Consider the following 15,983-nt stretch of genomic DNA (forward strand, 5'->3'; position numbering starts at 1 on the left):
CGATAGAAAGAGGAAATTTTCTTGGCCTGTGAAAAGGATCCTCAAATTGTGGCCATGTTTTAATCGAAATAAAACACACATTCCATCTGTTTTTGTCGTTTGTATCGATATAATCATTAGTGTCTTGACAAAGTCATTCCCGTGCTCTTCATTCATCAGTCGTTCCAACCGAGTTATTTCGATACCACCATGTGTAAATCAATTCTGGATATCCCATTGTAAGAATTTGAGCTGATGCATCAGAATCCTGCTGCTCAGAGAAGTGTCTATTCAGCAAATCTTTAGGAATTTGCTTCTTCTTCTTATAGCCTTCAATATTCACTGATTCAAAATACCATTCCTTATCTGACAAGTTGTTTCCTTGAGGTTCGTCAAATCTCAAAGAAAAGAAAGCATGCTCATAGCAATATGAAGTCTTTCTAATTTTCTTTACATACACAGGAAGGATGGTGTACTTGTTGGGATCATCGGTAAAGTAGCTTTGGTACTGTGTTTGATCGTTCAAAAGCTTGACTACGCCATCCAGTAACGTCTTGCGATCCAAGTGTTGCAAATTCAGTGGTTGTTGCAAGGTGCCATGAAACTTCTTCCATTGTTCAATTCCAGACTTCTTTCTCTTGATCCGAAGTTTAATTTCAAAGCTGTTGGAATGAGCAAGCTTGATTCCGACGCTACAGAAAAGTTCATGATGATTAGATCGATCGGTTTGATTGGATTGATGCAAGATTAAAAAGTAAATATCATCCTTTGATTCCATGACTCGTTGATTCTCTTGATGGTATTGAGAAAATTCTTCTTTCGAGATTTCCTTGAACCTACGAAATTCAAATCCCATTCTCGGGCAGCTTTGATGAAACTTGTTCAACGAAAATGGCTGGATGTATTTTTTCACTCAATGCGACTCAACCAAAGCGTAGCGTTGGCACAAGTTGCGGCAAGTAAAACTGACTGAATCTTTTCTTCGACTCGCGGACAGGGTATTCCAAACCAACACGTGGCCAACAACATACCTTTCACAACAGTTTAATTCAAAATCAATGAGTAGTGTGCCATCCATGAGTGTTCTTCTATCGAGGGAAATGTGATGAACAGGTTTTTTTTCAAAAATATGTAACGGCTAGTTTTGCTGGTGTGATGGCGACCCTGAACAAAAAATGTCTGAGATGTGGTTTTGTGGCCAAGGCTCATGTACGGGTTATGATTTTTCTTCCTTATTCGGAGAGCAGGACGCTTCAGATGAGGAGAATGAAAACATTGATTATTACTTTTGCACAGCAGCAAGCTTTGATATTGCAGAATTGGACGGAGATGAATCCTATGGAAACGATACAGATTTAAATGAAGGAGATGAGGAAGAGGAGTACGACGACGAACAAGTACCCTATTTTCCAACTAGTACATTTTCTAGAATTATTTACAAGCCATCACGATTGTTAAGAAGACCAGCAAAAAGAGGTGGAAATCAAACCATAGCTCGAGGAAGAGGAAAATTGTGGATGAGAGACGATCATTTTCGGAAAAACGAGCCATGGGTCATCAGTCGAGTGTGCAGCGGAGGATTTCATACGCAATATAATTTATTCTTTATTGAAAATGATGAAAGAAAATACTTTTATATGAGCAGTGATACTTTACAAGTGTTGCGAAAATTTGAATTTTCGGTATTGTTCGAGCACATGTTGAAGAAAATGATTCACAATCATCAAACAAATAATTTATCTTCTTCATCGGTTCATACAGAAATAGTTCTCTCTGAAATAATATGTGGCTCTCGAGAAATGAAAGATATCATTTGTAACAATGCAAATTATGTACTATTTGAAATGATGGATGGAAGACTATATTTGTTTGATATATGGAGAATAATACTATTTCCATTTCCAGTTGTAAATTTTAAAAGCGACTCAATCATCATTTATTCGAATATCATGTCAGAGGAAATTATTTGTTACCTGAAGAATCAGGAAAGAACACTTCGAATTTGGATCTCACAGGAATGCAACAAGTCAATATCATTACCAGTAGAATGTAACACTCTCAAACAAATTGCAGCGTATTCAGAGAATTATCACTATTTCGTCGATGTGCAAAACCAATTATTTATGCATCAGCACAGTATTTTCTCAGGCTCTTCAAGGGCGATCATTGATGACATCATTACTCATGTTTCACTTCCAAATCATGATGAAATTGCTGGTTCCAATGTTAAGCAAATTTGTTGTGGAGCCTCGCATATTTTAGTGTTGTTCGACAATGGAATTGTGCTCGCTCGAGGATCCAATCAGTATCAGCAATGTGGTGTGCATGGGACAACCAAGTTGTTGGAATTTGTGACAATTAATGTTTCTTCTCCAGTCAAATCCATATCTGCTTGTCCAAACTGTAGCGTATTAATGACTCATAGCACATTCATATTTATAGGAGCCGTGTTCGATCCTTTTGAAAAGCAAGACCAGAAATCAAACAGGAGTTACCATGAGTTGTATTCTCGCTTCACATCAATCTATATCATTTCGAAGGAAAAACAATTCGAAACTGTCGAATGTGGTACATTATGTTGCTTTGTATATCCAAAGCTCTACTTGAGCTTCTATGATGCCTTAAGAGACGGAATTCTTCAATTCTTTTCTCGTTTGAATCATCAACTCATGGAAGCAAATCAATTTAGGAATCATCCTTGCAATTTCACAGACTTGAACATGGTTTGTTTGTGATTTGCATTTTCTTGCGAAAAAAAATGAATAACGACCATGATAGGACTTGTGCTGAAGAGGGTTTTGTTCATCAAAATTACAACAATGATCAAGAACAAGATACTCCGATGAATAATTTTCCGTCTTCTTCGACTCAGCAGAATGAATTGCCAATAGGAGTGCAAAATGAATCTTCAAGCAATCATCTTAACAAACGAACCAAGTCATCAAACTCGAATTTATTTGTTCCAAAGCAAGTGATGATGAAACAAAGAGAAAGAACAATCAACCCTACCACTGACTCTAGCGAAAAAAACTCTTTAATTAATTCTTTACTTCCACCAAACAAAACCAAAATTACTCTTCCAATTATGGAATACAGCCAAACTATCGTAAGAGCCATAGAAGAACATCAAGTTGTGATCGTGACAGGAAATACTGGCTCGGGAAAAACAACGCAGGTGCCACAACTCATATTGAAACATTACCTAGAAAATGGAGATGTTAGAAATTTAGCAAATGTTAAAATTATTTGTACACAGCCCAGAAGAATTGCTGCTACAAGTTTATCACGTCGAGTGAACTCAGAAATGAAGGAATATCTAGAAAAGCAACACTTCGATAATATTTTTCACCATGGAAAAATGGCTGGTTATATTATTGGAGGAGAGCATAACATTGATAATGACACGCCCATAATATTTGCTACCGAAGGTTGTTTAACTCAAATAATTATGAATTTACAAACAGGATCAAAAGGGACCTATGAAACGTTTCACAAACATTTTTCACATATAATTTTAGATGAAATTCATGAAAGAAAGGTGGATACTGATTTACTGCTTTACTTTGTAAGAGAAATTGTCAAAGTTAACCCTAATGTGCGAGTTATTTTAATGAGTGCCACAATATCTCATCAAAAACTTTGCACATATTTTGAAACAGTGTTACTGGATGTGTATAACAACGTTGAAAATACGGACAATGATGATCAGGTTCCAGAATCACCGGGATTTTCACAATTTTTATCCTTCGAAACACTGCAAGTCAGCAGTAAAGTTCCAATCATTCATATTCCCAGTGGATGCTATCCTGTTCAGGAATATTTCATTGAAGACGTCATCGATTTAGTATATCCTAAAGCACACAACGTATCAAAAACAATTCCAAACTATAACACTCTTTTAACGAAACCGTTGAGACCAGGAATAACACTTGAAAGAAGAAAATTAGCAGTATCACTTATTGCTAAGCTCCACACTGAACATGCACTCAACGCAGCAATTCTGATATTCTTGCCTGGCATGGTAGAAATTGAGGATTTTATGGACGATTTAGCATCACCGTACATTACCATGGATGAGTGTCCTTATGACATCCATATTTTACACTCATTGGTAGCAGAACAGGAACAAGATGCAGCGTTATTACCTTCCAAACCAGGAAAAAGAAAGATTATCTTAAGTACTAACATTGCAGAAAGCTCGATCACTGTTCCAGATGTCGTAATTGTAATAGATTTTTGCTTGTATAAGGGAAAATTTTGGAATGAATCATGGAATGCAGAAGGTATGTTCTACATGCTCTCACAACATGGTTTAATGGCGAATATTTGCCTTTGTAAATTTTGTTATGACTCTGTTTGAAGTTATGGGAGTGAATTGGATTTCTAGTCAAAGTGCAAAACAGAGAGAAGGAAGAGCTGGGAGAGTTTCTCCAGGAATTTGTAAGTACATTTTTGGAATCAACTTTTGCGCGAATATCATGAACACTGCAGGTTGCAGGATGATAACCAAAAGTGAATATGAAATGTTGGATGAGTCAGTAGTTCCGGAAATCCAACGCAAGCCTCTTACGGGAGTTATTCTACAAATTTTGATGTTTACTGGAGCTTATGAAAAAGAAGAAACCGATCCAAAGAGAAAAATCCAAACCAAATTTCAAGCACCTTCTGAAGTATTAAGCAATTGCTTGGATCCTCCAAAAATGGTATTGCTGGAGCACGCCTATCGCGAATTGCTTTCGTTGGGAGCAATAGTACCCATTCAAACAGGAACTATTAGCCAGGCTACAGATAAGTCGATTGTTGAGCAGTATGAACTGCAAGAGTCATATCTGGTTACAAAAATTGGAAAGTTCTTGTCTCTAATGCAAATTGAGCTGAAATTATCGTTTATCATTCTTTTAGGATATTGTTTAGGAATTTTGCCAGAATGCATGATTACTGTTGCTATTCTTTCTAGGTCTGTTCCTGTGCTAACTTTCTCATATCTAAAAATTCTAACAGCTAAGGCATTATTTGCATTTTCTAACCAGTCTGAAAGTGACGTTATTGCTGGAATTCATGCATTTAATAGATTCAAATCGTTATCGATGCAGAAAAAACAAAACAGAATGAGGCAACGAGAATTTTACGAAACACTTCAAATAGAAATGATTTCTTCTAAATCTGCACTAGAAATTGAATCTCTGATTGCTCAAATATGTCATACTCTATTTAAACATTACGGAATTTATATTGAAAATCTCACATCCACATCTGCAAGCACCCACAAACGAAACATAAGGAGAATTGCCTATACACCCCAAAGTCTGACGAACAAACGATTATGCTGATCAAATCATTGATTTCTAGCCTGTATTACGATCAAGCAGTCATTGGAGAACTAGCAAAAACGCATACAGTCATCCCTAAAGAAATTGTATGCTCTCTCAAGCTTCGAAAACAGAAATTAGTTGTTGACAAAGATTCACAGTTGGGTTGGAATGAAGCATTTTCTGAGCTGTTTAAATATTTTGACGGTGGAATTCTAAGCTGTAAAACGCTAACCGTAAGCCCAAGCAAAGTTTCGCTTTCATATCCAATACCTCACTCCGACGAAAATCTATTAATACCGTATCCACCCAATTGCAAAACAGATCCATTATTTCCTTTAAAGCTGTTAGCCAGAACTGTGAGAGGATCTGCTCAAGAAAAGGGCAAAGACATTCTATTAACTCTTTCACAAGTGAAGCAAAGTATGGTATGCATTAGAGATGATTCAGATGTATATGGAGTTTTTAGAACTTTGCCAAATGACTTGATCAAATCGCACGTTCTAAAGTTTCTATCGGTGGAGGCCAAACCATATCAACGAAAAACACAGTTTTTACATCCTCAAATGAGCTCATCGGATAAGGCAATCATATCACGCGATTCCGTAGCATATCCATGGGTGGATTTGCAGCATAAACAAAGGATACTTGTTCCTTCCAGCATCTCAATGAAGGAAATGGGAATTGTCATTGAAAAGAATACGATACTTCCACCTATTCAAGGTTTTTATGAAATGAGCTTGCTGTTATTTATACCTCTTATTTATCCTCAAAAATTTTTCACCTATATCCCTAATGTTGAAGATTTGGAGCAGGCGTACGAGATTCGAGTCGGAAATTTCGCTCAAAACATAGTCATCTCTGGTGTATCTGATACATTTTCGAGTCTAGCTGAGCATGAGAAACCCACACCATATTATTACAAGACCACCATAATTCAAACGTGTTCCTCATTCCACACGAGAACAGCTTACAACACCGAGTTCATTATATCCGATCTGAAATTAACCAGAAAATTACAGAATTTTTTTCTAGCCAAGCTGTTCAAAGTATGGATGAATTTCATGCAACCTTGCAAAATAATATTTTACAACTTTTATTAGGCGCACAGCAGTTCATTCATACAGATCAATGCGGATATAATCAAAAAACAGCTAGAATTTTGAAATTGGAGTCCATTGACGGACCAATTATTGAACATGATGACGAAGAAAACCATATTTGTGGAACAAGTATTTTACGAATGTCTGAAATTGCTAAAATTTCTGATAGAACTTTGAAAATGATAGCTGATAGATCCACTTCAACAGACTCACCAATCGATATTTTACGGAGAGGTAGATCTACTATTGAGCTAAATTACGTACAAAACATCAATGCATACAGGCAAAGTATTTACTGTTACGAGAAATTAATAATGTTCGCTCAGTATTTGAACATCCCAAACAAGCGTTTATAATGATTGAAACCTCAAAAACGAATGCCACCAAGTTGTTGTCATCCAAAATTTTCTTTTGCAAACATGATGATATCACTGGAAAAAACAGAGATTTTTTCACTATTAACTCCATTCACTTCACATCTAAGCATCACCACCATCACAACACAAAGCTTATTACTATTGACGAAAACAAAGAACATCACAACACAAAGAAAGCATTGAAATCTGAGGTTCTATCCGAGAAATTGACGAGTGGAGGATTTTTACTAGAACCATTCGCAAAGAAACATGTAATCTCTGCTTTCAACAAAAAGTCACAGCTCCCATCAGAGAATGCCAAGTTCAGCATGAACGCGTATTTCGGTAAACAAGTCTTTTATGCATCGAGATTGGGTTCAACTAACATTAGCCAATCACAAAAAAGCCTGACATTGAACGATTTCAGAAATATGAAAATAGGAAATGAGAATGACTTAAAAGCATTGTTTTTACCGTATGTGGATTATTGCAGTCATCCCAAGTGGAACATTACGAAAGCCTATGTTGAATCTCTCGGTGATCCATCCAAGAAAGTGAGCTTCTTTTCTGATCATGCATTATTCCAGCCTTTACTCTCTCAGGTTAAGCCTACATTGGGAATTCAAAAAGAGATCATTTCAATGGGTATTGTTGATACTATCACAAGCACTCGATACAACTTGAGTTTTAGTGTTGACCGAGAAATGGTGTTCACAGAGAATGAAATTTTCATGTACAAGTGCAAACTTGAACATGTACGACCGCCTGAGATCAAATTACTTTACCTTTCTTGTGTCTCTCCCTGTACTATTGACAGTCATGACACTGAAGAATCAGTGAAAACAAAAAATGTAAACTCGGTAGATGTACGCTTTTCCAAAACTCTTCAGACAGTTGTTGACGAGACCACTTATATGAACTTATTAAGGCCAGAGATTTTACAATTTGCTGACAGTATCTGGTATGATGAAGACAATTACACACTATATTATTTATTTGAGGACAAGAATAACAAATCATACACAGCCATTGATCTTGTGCAGTTGAATTTAGCGTTTGGAAGCACGGTGCCAGATATCATGTCACAAGTTCGACAACAAACACCTCTCGCAACACTCTCTATGGACTCTGCAAGCTACACCATTGAGGAACGGTTGCACGAGACAGCAACTACATTTATTTTGACATTCCGACACGTGGTGGATATTTGCAATCCATTCAAGAGGTACAGCACTACAGCAGTTCACGTTACGGATGAAAAATTGAAAAACTATGACGTAGGCAGCAACGTGAAACAGTTCATGAACAAAGTACTGGATTGGAAACGAATAATCAACCGTGAGGAAAGAGAGAATGACATTATGGTTGACCAAAAGGATGGATTCTAATTTTTGGTTGAGTCACTTTTGTTTTCTAATGAATTCAAGTGCATGACACAAACTCTCAAAATTTCGTTCATAAATACTGAAAGATCATCTTCCTTGGCAGGTTTTAAATTTACAAATGCCTTGATTTGATTGTATTTTCTACAATAATTCATAATTTCTGAATGAAGCGGAATGAAATCATTGCAAGTTTGTAATGGAATATCTGGAACGCTGTTACTCTTCTTGCTGAACGATTGTTGAGAACATAACCAAAGAAAATTCATTCCAACTACGATGACTGGAGTGGTTGTATGTGAGTTCATAAAATGAACCAGATTCGTTTTCACATAATTCCAAGATTCCTTGTCAAATCGATTGAACATGCAGACAGCGAACGTTTGAGAAGCATGCTGAGTTCCAAAATTATATTTTTCAAAACCTGATTGCTTCATTGGTAAGCTTTGCTCTGTAAAAAAGACTTTGTCTAAATGAATTTCATAATTCAACATGTTCGATCTCGGAACTACAAGAGTTGAGCTATTTCCCAATGCTGGTATTACAATACCGCTCTTGAAATGTGAATTGTAATATGAATAACCATAATGTCGTGCATCTCCATAGCAAAAATAACCCACTATATTAACACTGATGGACATGTTTGGATCGTAAAGAATATCTACTGACAATGGGCTGTAAATGTTCAACATTGGGGAAGCCGGCAAAGTTTCTTGTCGTTCCTGTTCATTTGTTTTCAAAATTTCACCAGCAGTGAAATGTACATGATGATTTCTCGTTTCTAGTAAATAATCTTGCCACAATTTCAATGTTAATTTCTTAAAAAATCCAGCTCCTTTCTTCAGTTCATAACTGCATGTCTCGATTTCAACAAGGTTTTGTTTCATTTGTACGACCTGTTGATATAATTCATGACCTTGGACCACTTTTTCCAATTTCTTTTTCATGAACGATGTTAAAGGATTCTCATTGGGTGTTGCCGCATCGAGAGTGATCGTAGCATGTTCACCACAACAAAAACAAGATTGAATCCACAATTTAAAAACCCATTCATATTGAATTTGTGCCCAATATTCGATATCATCCAAATCTTTGGAAATGATTTTATGAAAAAGAGTGTTAACTTGAGATAATCGTATCACTGAGATCGGATCAAGATATTGCATAATTCCAAAGACCCAAACATCAAAGGCAATGTTTAACGGTGGTGGGCATGAATAGGAGCTGATCCGTGTGCGACGTCGTGATGATGCACGTGTGGTCCTTCTTCGAGCCATTTTTTGTTGATGAACTTGATGTCACACTCTCTTGGTAGAGATAATTTAAAGCTTTAATCACTCACAATCATTTTCCCTTACTCTTCGATCATTTCAATTTCTTCTTCATCACCACGTCTATTCTTCATGACTCCCAATTTTCTAAGAGCCTCTTCATTGAGGTAATTTGGACCTTGTGACGATGATGATTTGAGAGGTCGAGGCACAGAAAGTGTTGGACCAGCAAGAAGTGAAGAACTTTCTGTGGTCCATTTTGGAAATACTCTCTTGTACAAATTCATGCAAACAGTATCCTTTGGAAGTACGTTATCATCGAACAGACAACGCATGTAACCATGAGTACCAATGGCTTCTTTGATGACACCATGTCTTCCGTATTTGGTGTAAACTTCAACAGGTTTGAACCAACGAACATCCTCAGGATTGAAAAACATGTAACGAGCTACTACTTGATTCTTGTGAAGTTTGTATGGGTGACCTGTGAGAATAATCTTCTTGACAATGCATCGATATGGATCCACGCTGTGAACAGTACCATGCCCAACAAAGTCCAAGTTTGGTTGATCTTGAATATTTCCATTTGCACTAGCTGTTTCAACAATGGTATTATTATCCAGTAAGGTGAGTTGAGGTCCCTTTTGGTTACGACGGAACATCAACACTGGTGCTGGTTTAAAGGTGACAGGAGCATAAACAGTGGCTATTAAGAAACGATATGGTGCAAAGAATCTCTCTAATTTGTGTTTGTCATTTCTTGGATTATGTTCTGAATAAATAGGATTGCATTTAAATGTTCTGAAACCAATTTGAATGATTAATTCATCTTTGGATTTGATTGGATGTTCCTCAATTTCTGCTCCAGGTATGGGCTCTTCTTCATCATCGTCTTCCTCTTGAGGATGATATTCAATCATCTTGGTAATATTATCCGAAGGATCATAGTCAGCAGCTTGTTTGATCACTACTGATTCGTTGGTTCTCTTGACAAGCAAATGAACCACACTGGTCTTTTGTTCGTGTCGCAATAAACCAAATACAATGAGTGGTTCCTTTTTTTGTTGAACAACTTCCATCATGCTCATTGGAACATTGGCAATGTGAAGCGTAATATAATTTTCCCACAAATTATAGTCATTATCTGGATCAAATCCTTCAAGAGCAACCTTTTGTGACACCATAAAATTCTTGAAACGGAAAATTCTAGAGTAATCGATTGGCAGATTTTCCTCAGGATCCCATGGTGACGATCTGAAAGACTTTAAACCTCTGTACTTTTGGAAACGAACACGAGCAGGAACGTCCAAAGGTGTTTCAACTTCATCAGGATAATCCATTTCATTCTTCAATTCCTTTCTTGCTTTAATGGCACGAAGCATTTCATTAATTCGTTCTTCTTCTGTCATGTCTTCATCCATTTGATCCAAATTAAAGACCTTGTCAATGTGAGTTTGAGCCTCAGATGCAATGTCGAAATTAAATTCCACGCGTCTTTCTTCTTCTGTGTCCTAACAGCACGGTCGGCTTCATCGATCATTTCATCATCAACGTCTTCGGCATCCTCTTCTTTAGCATCTTCTAGCGAGTCCATAATCCAAGCAGCTTCCATAGCATTCATACCCTTAGGAACCACCTTCTTATGATAAACATATCCTGATTGTTTTTCCATGATTTGATTGTGCAACTCCATTTCATAGTCTTCTTTGGTTGGAAGAGTTTGCTCACCATCCATCAAATCAGGATCGAGAGCAGTTTGAAGTGATTCTTGATTGGCGTCTGGAAGTAATTCTTTTGGTTCATGAGTCATATTTTTATCGAGTACTTGTGACGACTTCTTGTCATCTTCCATTGCATTTTCATTTTGAGGCTTCGATTTTTTGGAGAGAGCATGTGAATTTTCCTTTTCCAATAAAATCTTGTCCAATTGATAGGTACCATAATTTACGATATGGAAAAGCTGATTTGGACTTGCTGATTTGCCACGCAAATATCCACGGACAATCAATGTTCCATTGGTATTATTACCATTGTCGTCAATCACATCTGAAAAGTCTCTATCTTGAGAATTCTTCACAAATTCATAATTTTCAACAAGCATGTATGGATGATTTTCTCTCCAATGAATTGTTTTTGGTGTCAACGTGTTCACTCTCAATAAAATTTGCTTCATATCGCTCTTTGACTGCTCCAAAGATGTTGTACTGTCATCCATCATTGAGCTTTCTGTTGAATTGTTGTTGTTGTTATAGACAAAAACTTTTTCAAAATCAGGAATTTCATCTTTCAGTATTCTGTTTACAGTATTTTTAAAGTCGTTTTGTTTCTTGTTAGGAATTTGATTTAGGCCTTGCAGAATGACAATACTTGAAGGTAATCCTTGTGCTCTCAATAATGATAAATTATAACGAGCTGTGGCATGAATTTGAGTGTCTTGAATACTTTGTGAAGGCAGCACAAATATCATAACATCTGCCACTTTGGCTGCGTCCAAAACAGACCTCATATTGTTTTGGTTGACACAAAAGAGAGTGAGTGTCTTTTGTTGAAATTCCTTTTGGAGTCTAACAGTGTACGCTTGATGAAGGTCAAGTTCGTTTAATTTGAGTTTGCCATTCTCATATTCTTCAGACCTTCCGATGATATCATAAAAGACGCTTTGTACATCCTCTAAACGTCGTCAAGTGGATAAATATGAAAATAATAGAATTACAGTAAATGTTGAAGAAATGAATGATTATTCATTCCGATTTAAAAGCATCATTGGAAACAACAAGAAACATTCATCACAATTGTTGAACTCTCACAATTAAAACCTACCGTGTCCGGTTGTTGAACCACTCAAAGACATGATTGCAACAATTCTCGGAGGATTTCCAGTCTTTCCCAATCGCTGTCTATATAATATCTGTTGCTTCTTATTGTCCCTCAATTGTTTGGCTCGGAGCTTTCTTTGAGCCTTTCCTTGTTGATGAGTGTGTTTGGTTTGAGAGGCTTTCAATCCTCCATCTGCGGCAGAAGAAGAACCTTCTGCATTATTGGACACTCTACCCTTGTTTTCCTTCTTTAATTGTCTTTTACTGGTGTGTCGGTTTTTGTGCTTCTTGTTGTCTTGATGAAAATCGGAAGAAGAACGATGATGAGTGCTCATTTTTTTTGAAGTCAAGTTTCTAAAATCTGAAAGCAACAAACAATTCGCAATAAAATTTCAACAGCGAGTAGAGGCTGATGGTCTAGTAATGGTCAGAACAAACTATATGAACAACAATGTTGAACTAACAGAAATTACTGACTACATTTTCTAATAAGAGATGATTCAATGGATTCAAGTCTGTGTTGCATGTCATGAAAAGAAGGACGTTTCATGGGTTCCATATTCCAACATTCCTTCATCAATTCCATATAATTCAGAATTGCTTTCATGAACACATCTTTCATGGAATCATTCATGTGAGTGTTATGAATAGAATCGTTCAAGATGATCGGATATACTTGAAGCCATTCTTTCAATTCATTCCAATTTCGGAATGGAACGGATGGTCGATGTCCTTTCATTACTTGATACAATAAAGCAATGGTAGAACAAGAATTGAGTGCATCGAGTGTCGTGGAGGAGGTGGTTTGAGAGGATCTTTGAAAGGTATTTCTCGTTTTTTCATGTTCTGAGAATGGAGACAATTCAAAGAACAATTCCCACATGATGATGGCATAGGAATAGACATCGACCTTAGTGGCTTTGGATGCCTTGTCCTGAACAATGTCATTGTTGTGGAAAGTGTTGGATTGTCTGTTATGAACCATGTTGGAATCTAATGGTTGTTGAGAATGAGAAGGATCTTCACGGTCCTGTGCAATCATTTCTGGAGACATGTAGAGAAGAGTGCCAACGTTTCGAGTCATGCTATGATTGGTGTTGGTTTCAATAGTTCTTGAAAGTCCAAAATCACACACTTTGCAATTCATATTCTTATCTATAAAAGGTTGATCCAATTATTCTGAATTTTCAAACGAGATACATACCTAGCAAAAGATTTCCAGGTTTCTTTTTCATGTAATTTGTAGTGTGAATGTACAAAACAACCATTTCGATTGCTGACACTTACCAAATCTCTATGAACAATTGCTGGTTGAAGTGAATGCAAATAATCCATTCCTCTCGCTACTTGAATTAAAATTCTCAACTTGTCTATAAATGACAATTGAATCATTCCCATTCTACATTTATACAAAATCTTATCCAAACTTCCATTGTCCAAATATTCAGTAATCATAAATTTACATTCCTCTGTCAAACAAATTCCATAAAATGTCAAAATACATGGATGTCTCAATGAGGCAAGCAGTGAGACTTCTTTTTCAAATTCTTCTTGTTTTGTTTCATCATCCAACAGTTCTGCTGTTAATAATTTGAGAGATTTTATAGCCACCAAAGTGCCTTTCCATTTACCAAGATAGACACATCCCATTCCTCCTTCAGCAATTTTTCGTAAAATTTCTAAATCTTTGGCCGCAATGATGAAGGATTTTAGAGATGGTTCCTTTTTGGTGGAAGCGGAAGGAAGGAAGACAGAGCGAGTATGGATTACTTCTTCTTCCATTCGTTGAAATTTCTCTTCTGAGGAAAGTAAGGGTGAGTTCAAATTGGAATTCCAATTTCGAGATGAAGAGGAATGATTCAATTCTTGCGTGAATTCTGAATACTGAATATTTCCGACACGACTAGAGTTTCCTTGAAACACAATAGCCTTATCTAGAATTCTCTTTTCAACACTTTTTTCAGCGTCTTCTTTTTCTCGTAATCGTTTTAATCGTTTTCGAATGTCTCGACACATGACTATTCCTGAAATTCCACACAACAATCCTAACGTGACACTTATCAGAACCAACAAGACAGCAACGGGAAGAGCCACTCCTAAAATGAGTGGTAATAGATCTGAAGGATTGGCAATACATGAGTTTAAAGCTTGACTTCCAAGCTGGACGAGTCCGAGAGAATATCCTTTCGGGCAAGGATTCATTTGAATTTGGAGAAATGGAGTGGGTGGAGAAAGAATGGATTCTCCGTGAATGGTTAAATTGAATGGAGATGTCATTTGCCATTCTCCATTTGGAATATTCTTGTTGACCTCGTTTAGATGAAACTCGGACTGCTCCGTGTTGTTTGAGTTGATAATATATAAGGAGAGGACAGTTTGGTTTGGAAATTGAGAGGAATGAACGTAATAATTAGGATCCATGGCCTTAATTGCAAATTTTTCAATATCACATGGAACTTGTAAATGTAGAGACCAGCACGTCATGTTCACCTGTGTCTTACTTCCTGGAATTGAATACCATATTGGTTTTGTTTCAATCTCAATATTAGTCACACTAGTTAAATAATCATTTCCAAATTTAGTTGCCGCATTTCCCTCAAATTTGGTGCCATCCAACAGAGACATTAGATCTTTGCTTTCAAGAATGGGAGCATAGTGAAAGATAGCACCTCCCTTCCATGCCTTATTATTAATGAATTGACATCCATCGAGGCTCATCACTGATTGGGCAACAAAAAACAATGCACCGCCCACTTTTGCCGAGTTTTCAATAAACGTATTATTCCACAGAACATTCTCAGCAGAATCACTCATAGTATTGATCGAGAGTGCTCCTCCTGATCCCTTATAATATCCACTCGCTGACTGATAATCAATTTCTCCATGAAACGAAACTGAATTGTTGTAAAATAAATTTTCACTCATTTTCATTCGAAAGGTGAGATTAATGAAAAGCGCAGCTCCACCCAATGAAGCTCGATTTCCTCTGAATACATTCTTTTCAATATTCAAATCAATAGAGTCATAAATATAGAGAGCACATCCATACTTGTCACATTGATTATTTTCAAAGAGGCAGTGTTCAATGGTGTTGGCATAGAAGGAGGTGTCTGTGTCAAATTCTCGATTTGGAAAACTCTCGACGAAGATACAAGTTCCTGAATTATGTTGAAAGGTAGATCACTCACCTTAAAGGTGTCCACGTCAGAGAGAAAGATGGAGGAAGCTCTCTCGTAACCAGTATTATTAAGGAATGTGGAATTTGAAATTTGAACATTCACACAACTTGTAATGCTGAAAATTCCAAAATATATTGGAACTGTGTCGTCGAGTAAAAGTAAGGCATTGTTCCGAATGATGAGATGTTGATCCGTTACTTGAGTATATCCTCTCACAAAGAGAAAGGAATTTGAATATTCAAAGGTACAATCGAGCAGTTGAAACGTTCGTCCAAGAATGGAGTTAAATACACCTGAAACAGATCGATCTCTCGAAAATTGACAATACTGGACAACAATTTTCTGGACTTCTCTCGAAGTGAATTCAAAAAAGTAATTTTCAAATATCGAATGCTGTAGAATGGCTAATTGGGAGGATTGAATGGTAAATCGAAGACGACCCTCTCTCAATACATTGTCTGAATAAAACATGAAATTCGAATTGCTGACATACACTTCATTATACTGTATCCATTTCATGTTTAGAAACCAACTTTGCATTCCTTGCATGTGATATAGAATGGAACGAGTGATTTCACACGAATCCAT

At 36.7% G+C, this 15,983-nt stretch overlaps 6 protein-coding genes across 6 annotated transcripts; 2 read left to right on the forward strand and 4 right to left on the reverse strand.

The window, feature by feature from the left end:
• Positions 1 to 148: 148 nt before the first annotated feature.
• Positions 149 to 835, reverse strand: C9374_008793 (uncharacterized protein; the record flags this gene model as incomplete). Its single annotated transcript, XM_044698908.1, has 1 exon — positions 149 to 835. The coding sequence occupies one exon, from the start codon at positions 833 to 835 to the stop codon at positions 149 to 151; it is 687 nt and encodes a 228-aa protein (XP_044544970.1).
• Positions 836 to 1,154: 319 nt separating this feature from the next.
• On the forward strand, positions 1,155 to 2,714 carry C9374_008794 (uncharacterized protein; the record flags this gene model as incomplete). The annotated part of the gene is made up of 1 exon (XM_044698909.1): positions 1,155 to 2,714. The coding sequence occupies one exon, from the start codon at positions 1,155 to 1,157 to the stop codon at positions 2,712 to 2,714; it is 1,560 nt and encodes a 519-aa protein (XP_044544971.1).
• A 23-nt stretch (positions 2,715 to 2,737) lies between these two features.
• C9374_008795 (uncharacterized protein) lies at positions 2,738 to 8,089 on the forward strand (the record flags this gene model as incomplete). Its single annotated transcript, XM_044698910.1, has 7 exons — positions 2,738 to 4,262; positions 4,342 to 4,419; positions 4,471 to 5,283; positions 5,349 to 6,337; positions 6,400 to 6,625; positions 6,718 to 7,972; positions 8,029 to 8,089. 7 exons carry the CDS (start codon positions 2,738 to 2,740, stop codon positions 8,087 to 8,089), a joined length of 4,947 nt encoding a protein of 1,648 aa, XP_044544972.1.
• Positions 8,090 to 8,131: 42 nt separating this feature from the next.
• Positions 8,132 to 9,406, reverse strand: C9374_008796 (uncharacterized protein; the record flags this gene model as incomplete). The annotated part of the gene is made up of 1 exon (XM_044698911.1): positions 8,132 to 9,406. The coding sequence occupies one exon, from the start codon at positions 9,404 to 9,406 to the stop codon at positions 8,132 to 8,134; it is 1,275 nt and encodes a 424-aa protein (XP_044544973.1).
• A 77-nt stretch (positions 9,407 to 9,483) lies between these two features.
• Positions 9,484 to 12,551, reverse strand: C9374_008797 (uncharacterized protein; the record flags this gene model as incomplete). The annotated part of the gene is made up of 3 exons (XM_044698912.1): positions 9,484 to 10,839; positions 10,917 to 12,070; positions 12,221 to 12,551. 3 exons carry the CDS (start codon positions 12,549 to 12,551, stop codon positions 9,484 to 9,486), a joined length of 2,841 nt encoding a protein of 946 aa, XP_044544974.1.
• Positions 12,552 to 12,685: 134 nt separating this feature from the next.
• Positions 12,686 to 15,983, reverse strand: C9374_008798 (uncharacterized protein; the record flags this gene model as incomplete). The annotated part of the gene is made up of 4 exons (XM_044698913.1): positions 12,686 to 13,371; positions 13,421 to 13,442; positions 13,504 to 15,264; positions 15,405 to 15,983. 4 exons carry the CDS (start codon positions 15,981 to 15,983, stop codon positions 12,686 to 12,688), a joined length of 3,048 nt encoding a protein of 1,015 aa, XP_044544975.1.

Source organism: Naegleria lovaniensis (genome assembly GCF_003324165.1).
Source record: "Naegleria lovaniensis strain ATCC 30569 chromosome Unknown tig035, whole genome shotgun sequence".
NCBI classification, from domain to species: Eukaryota; Heterolobosea; class Eutetramitea; order Acrasida; family Naegleriidae; genus Naegleria; species Naegleria lovaniensis.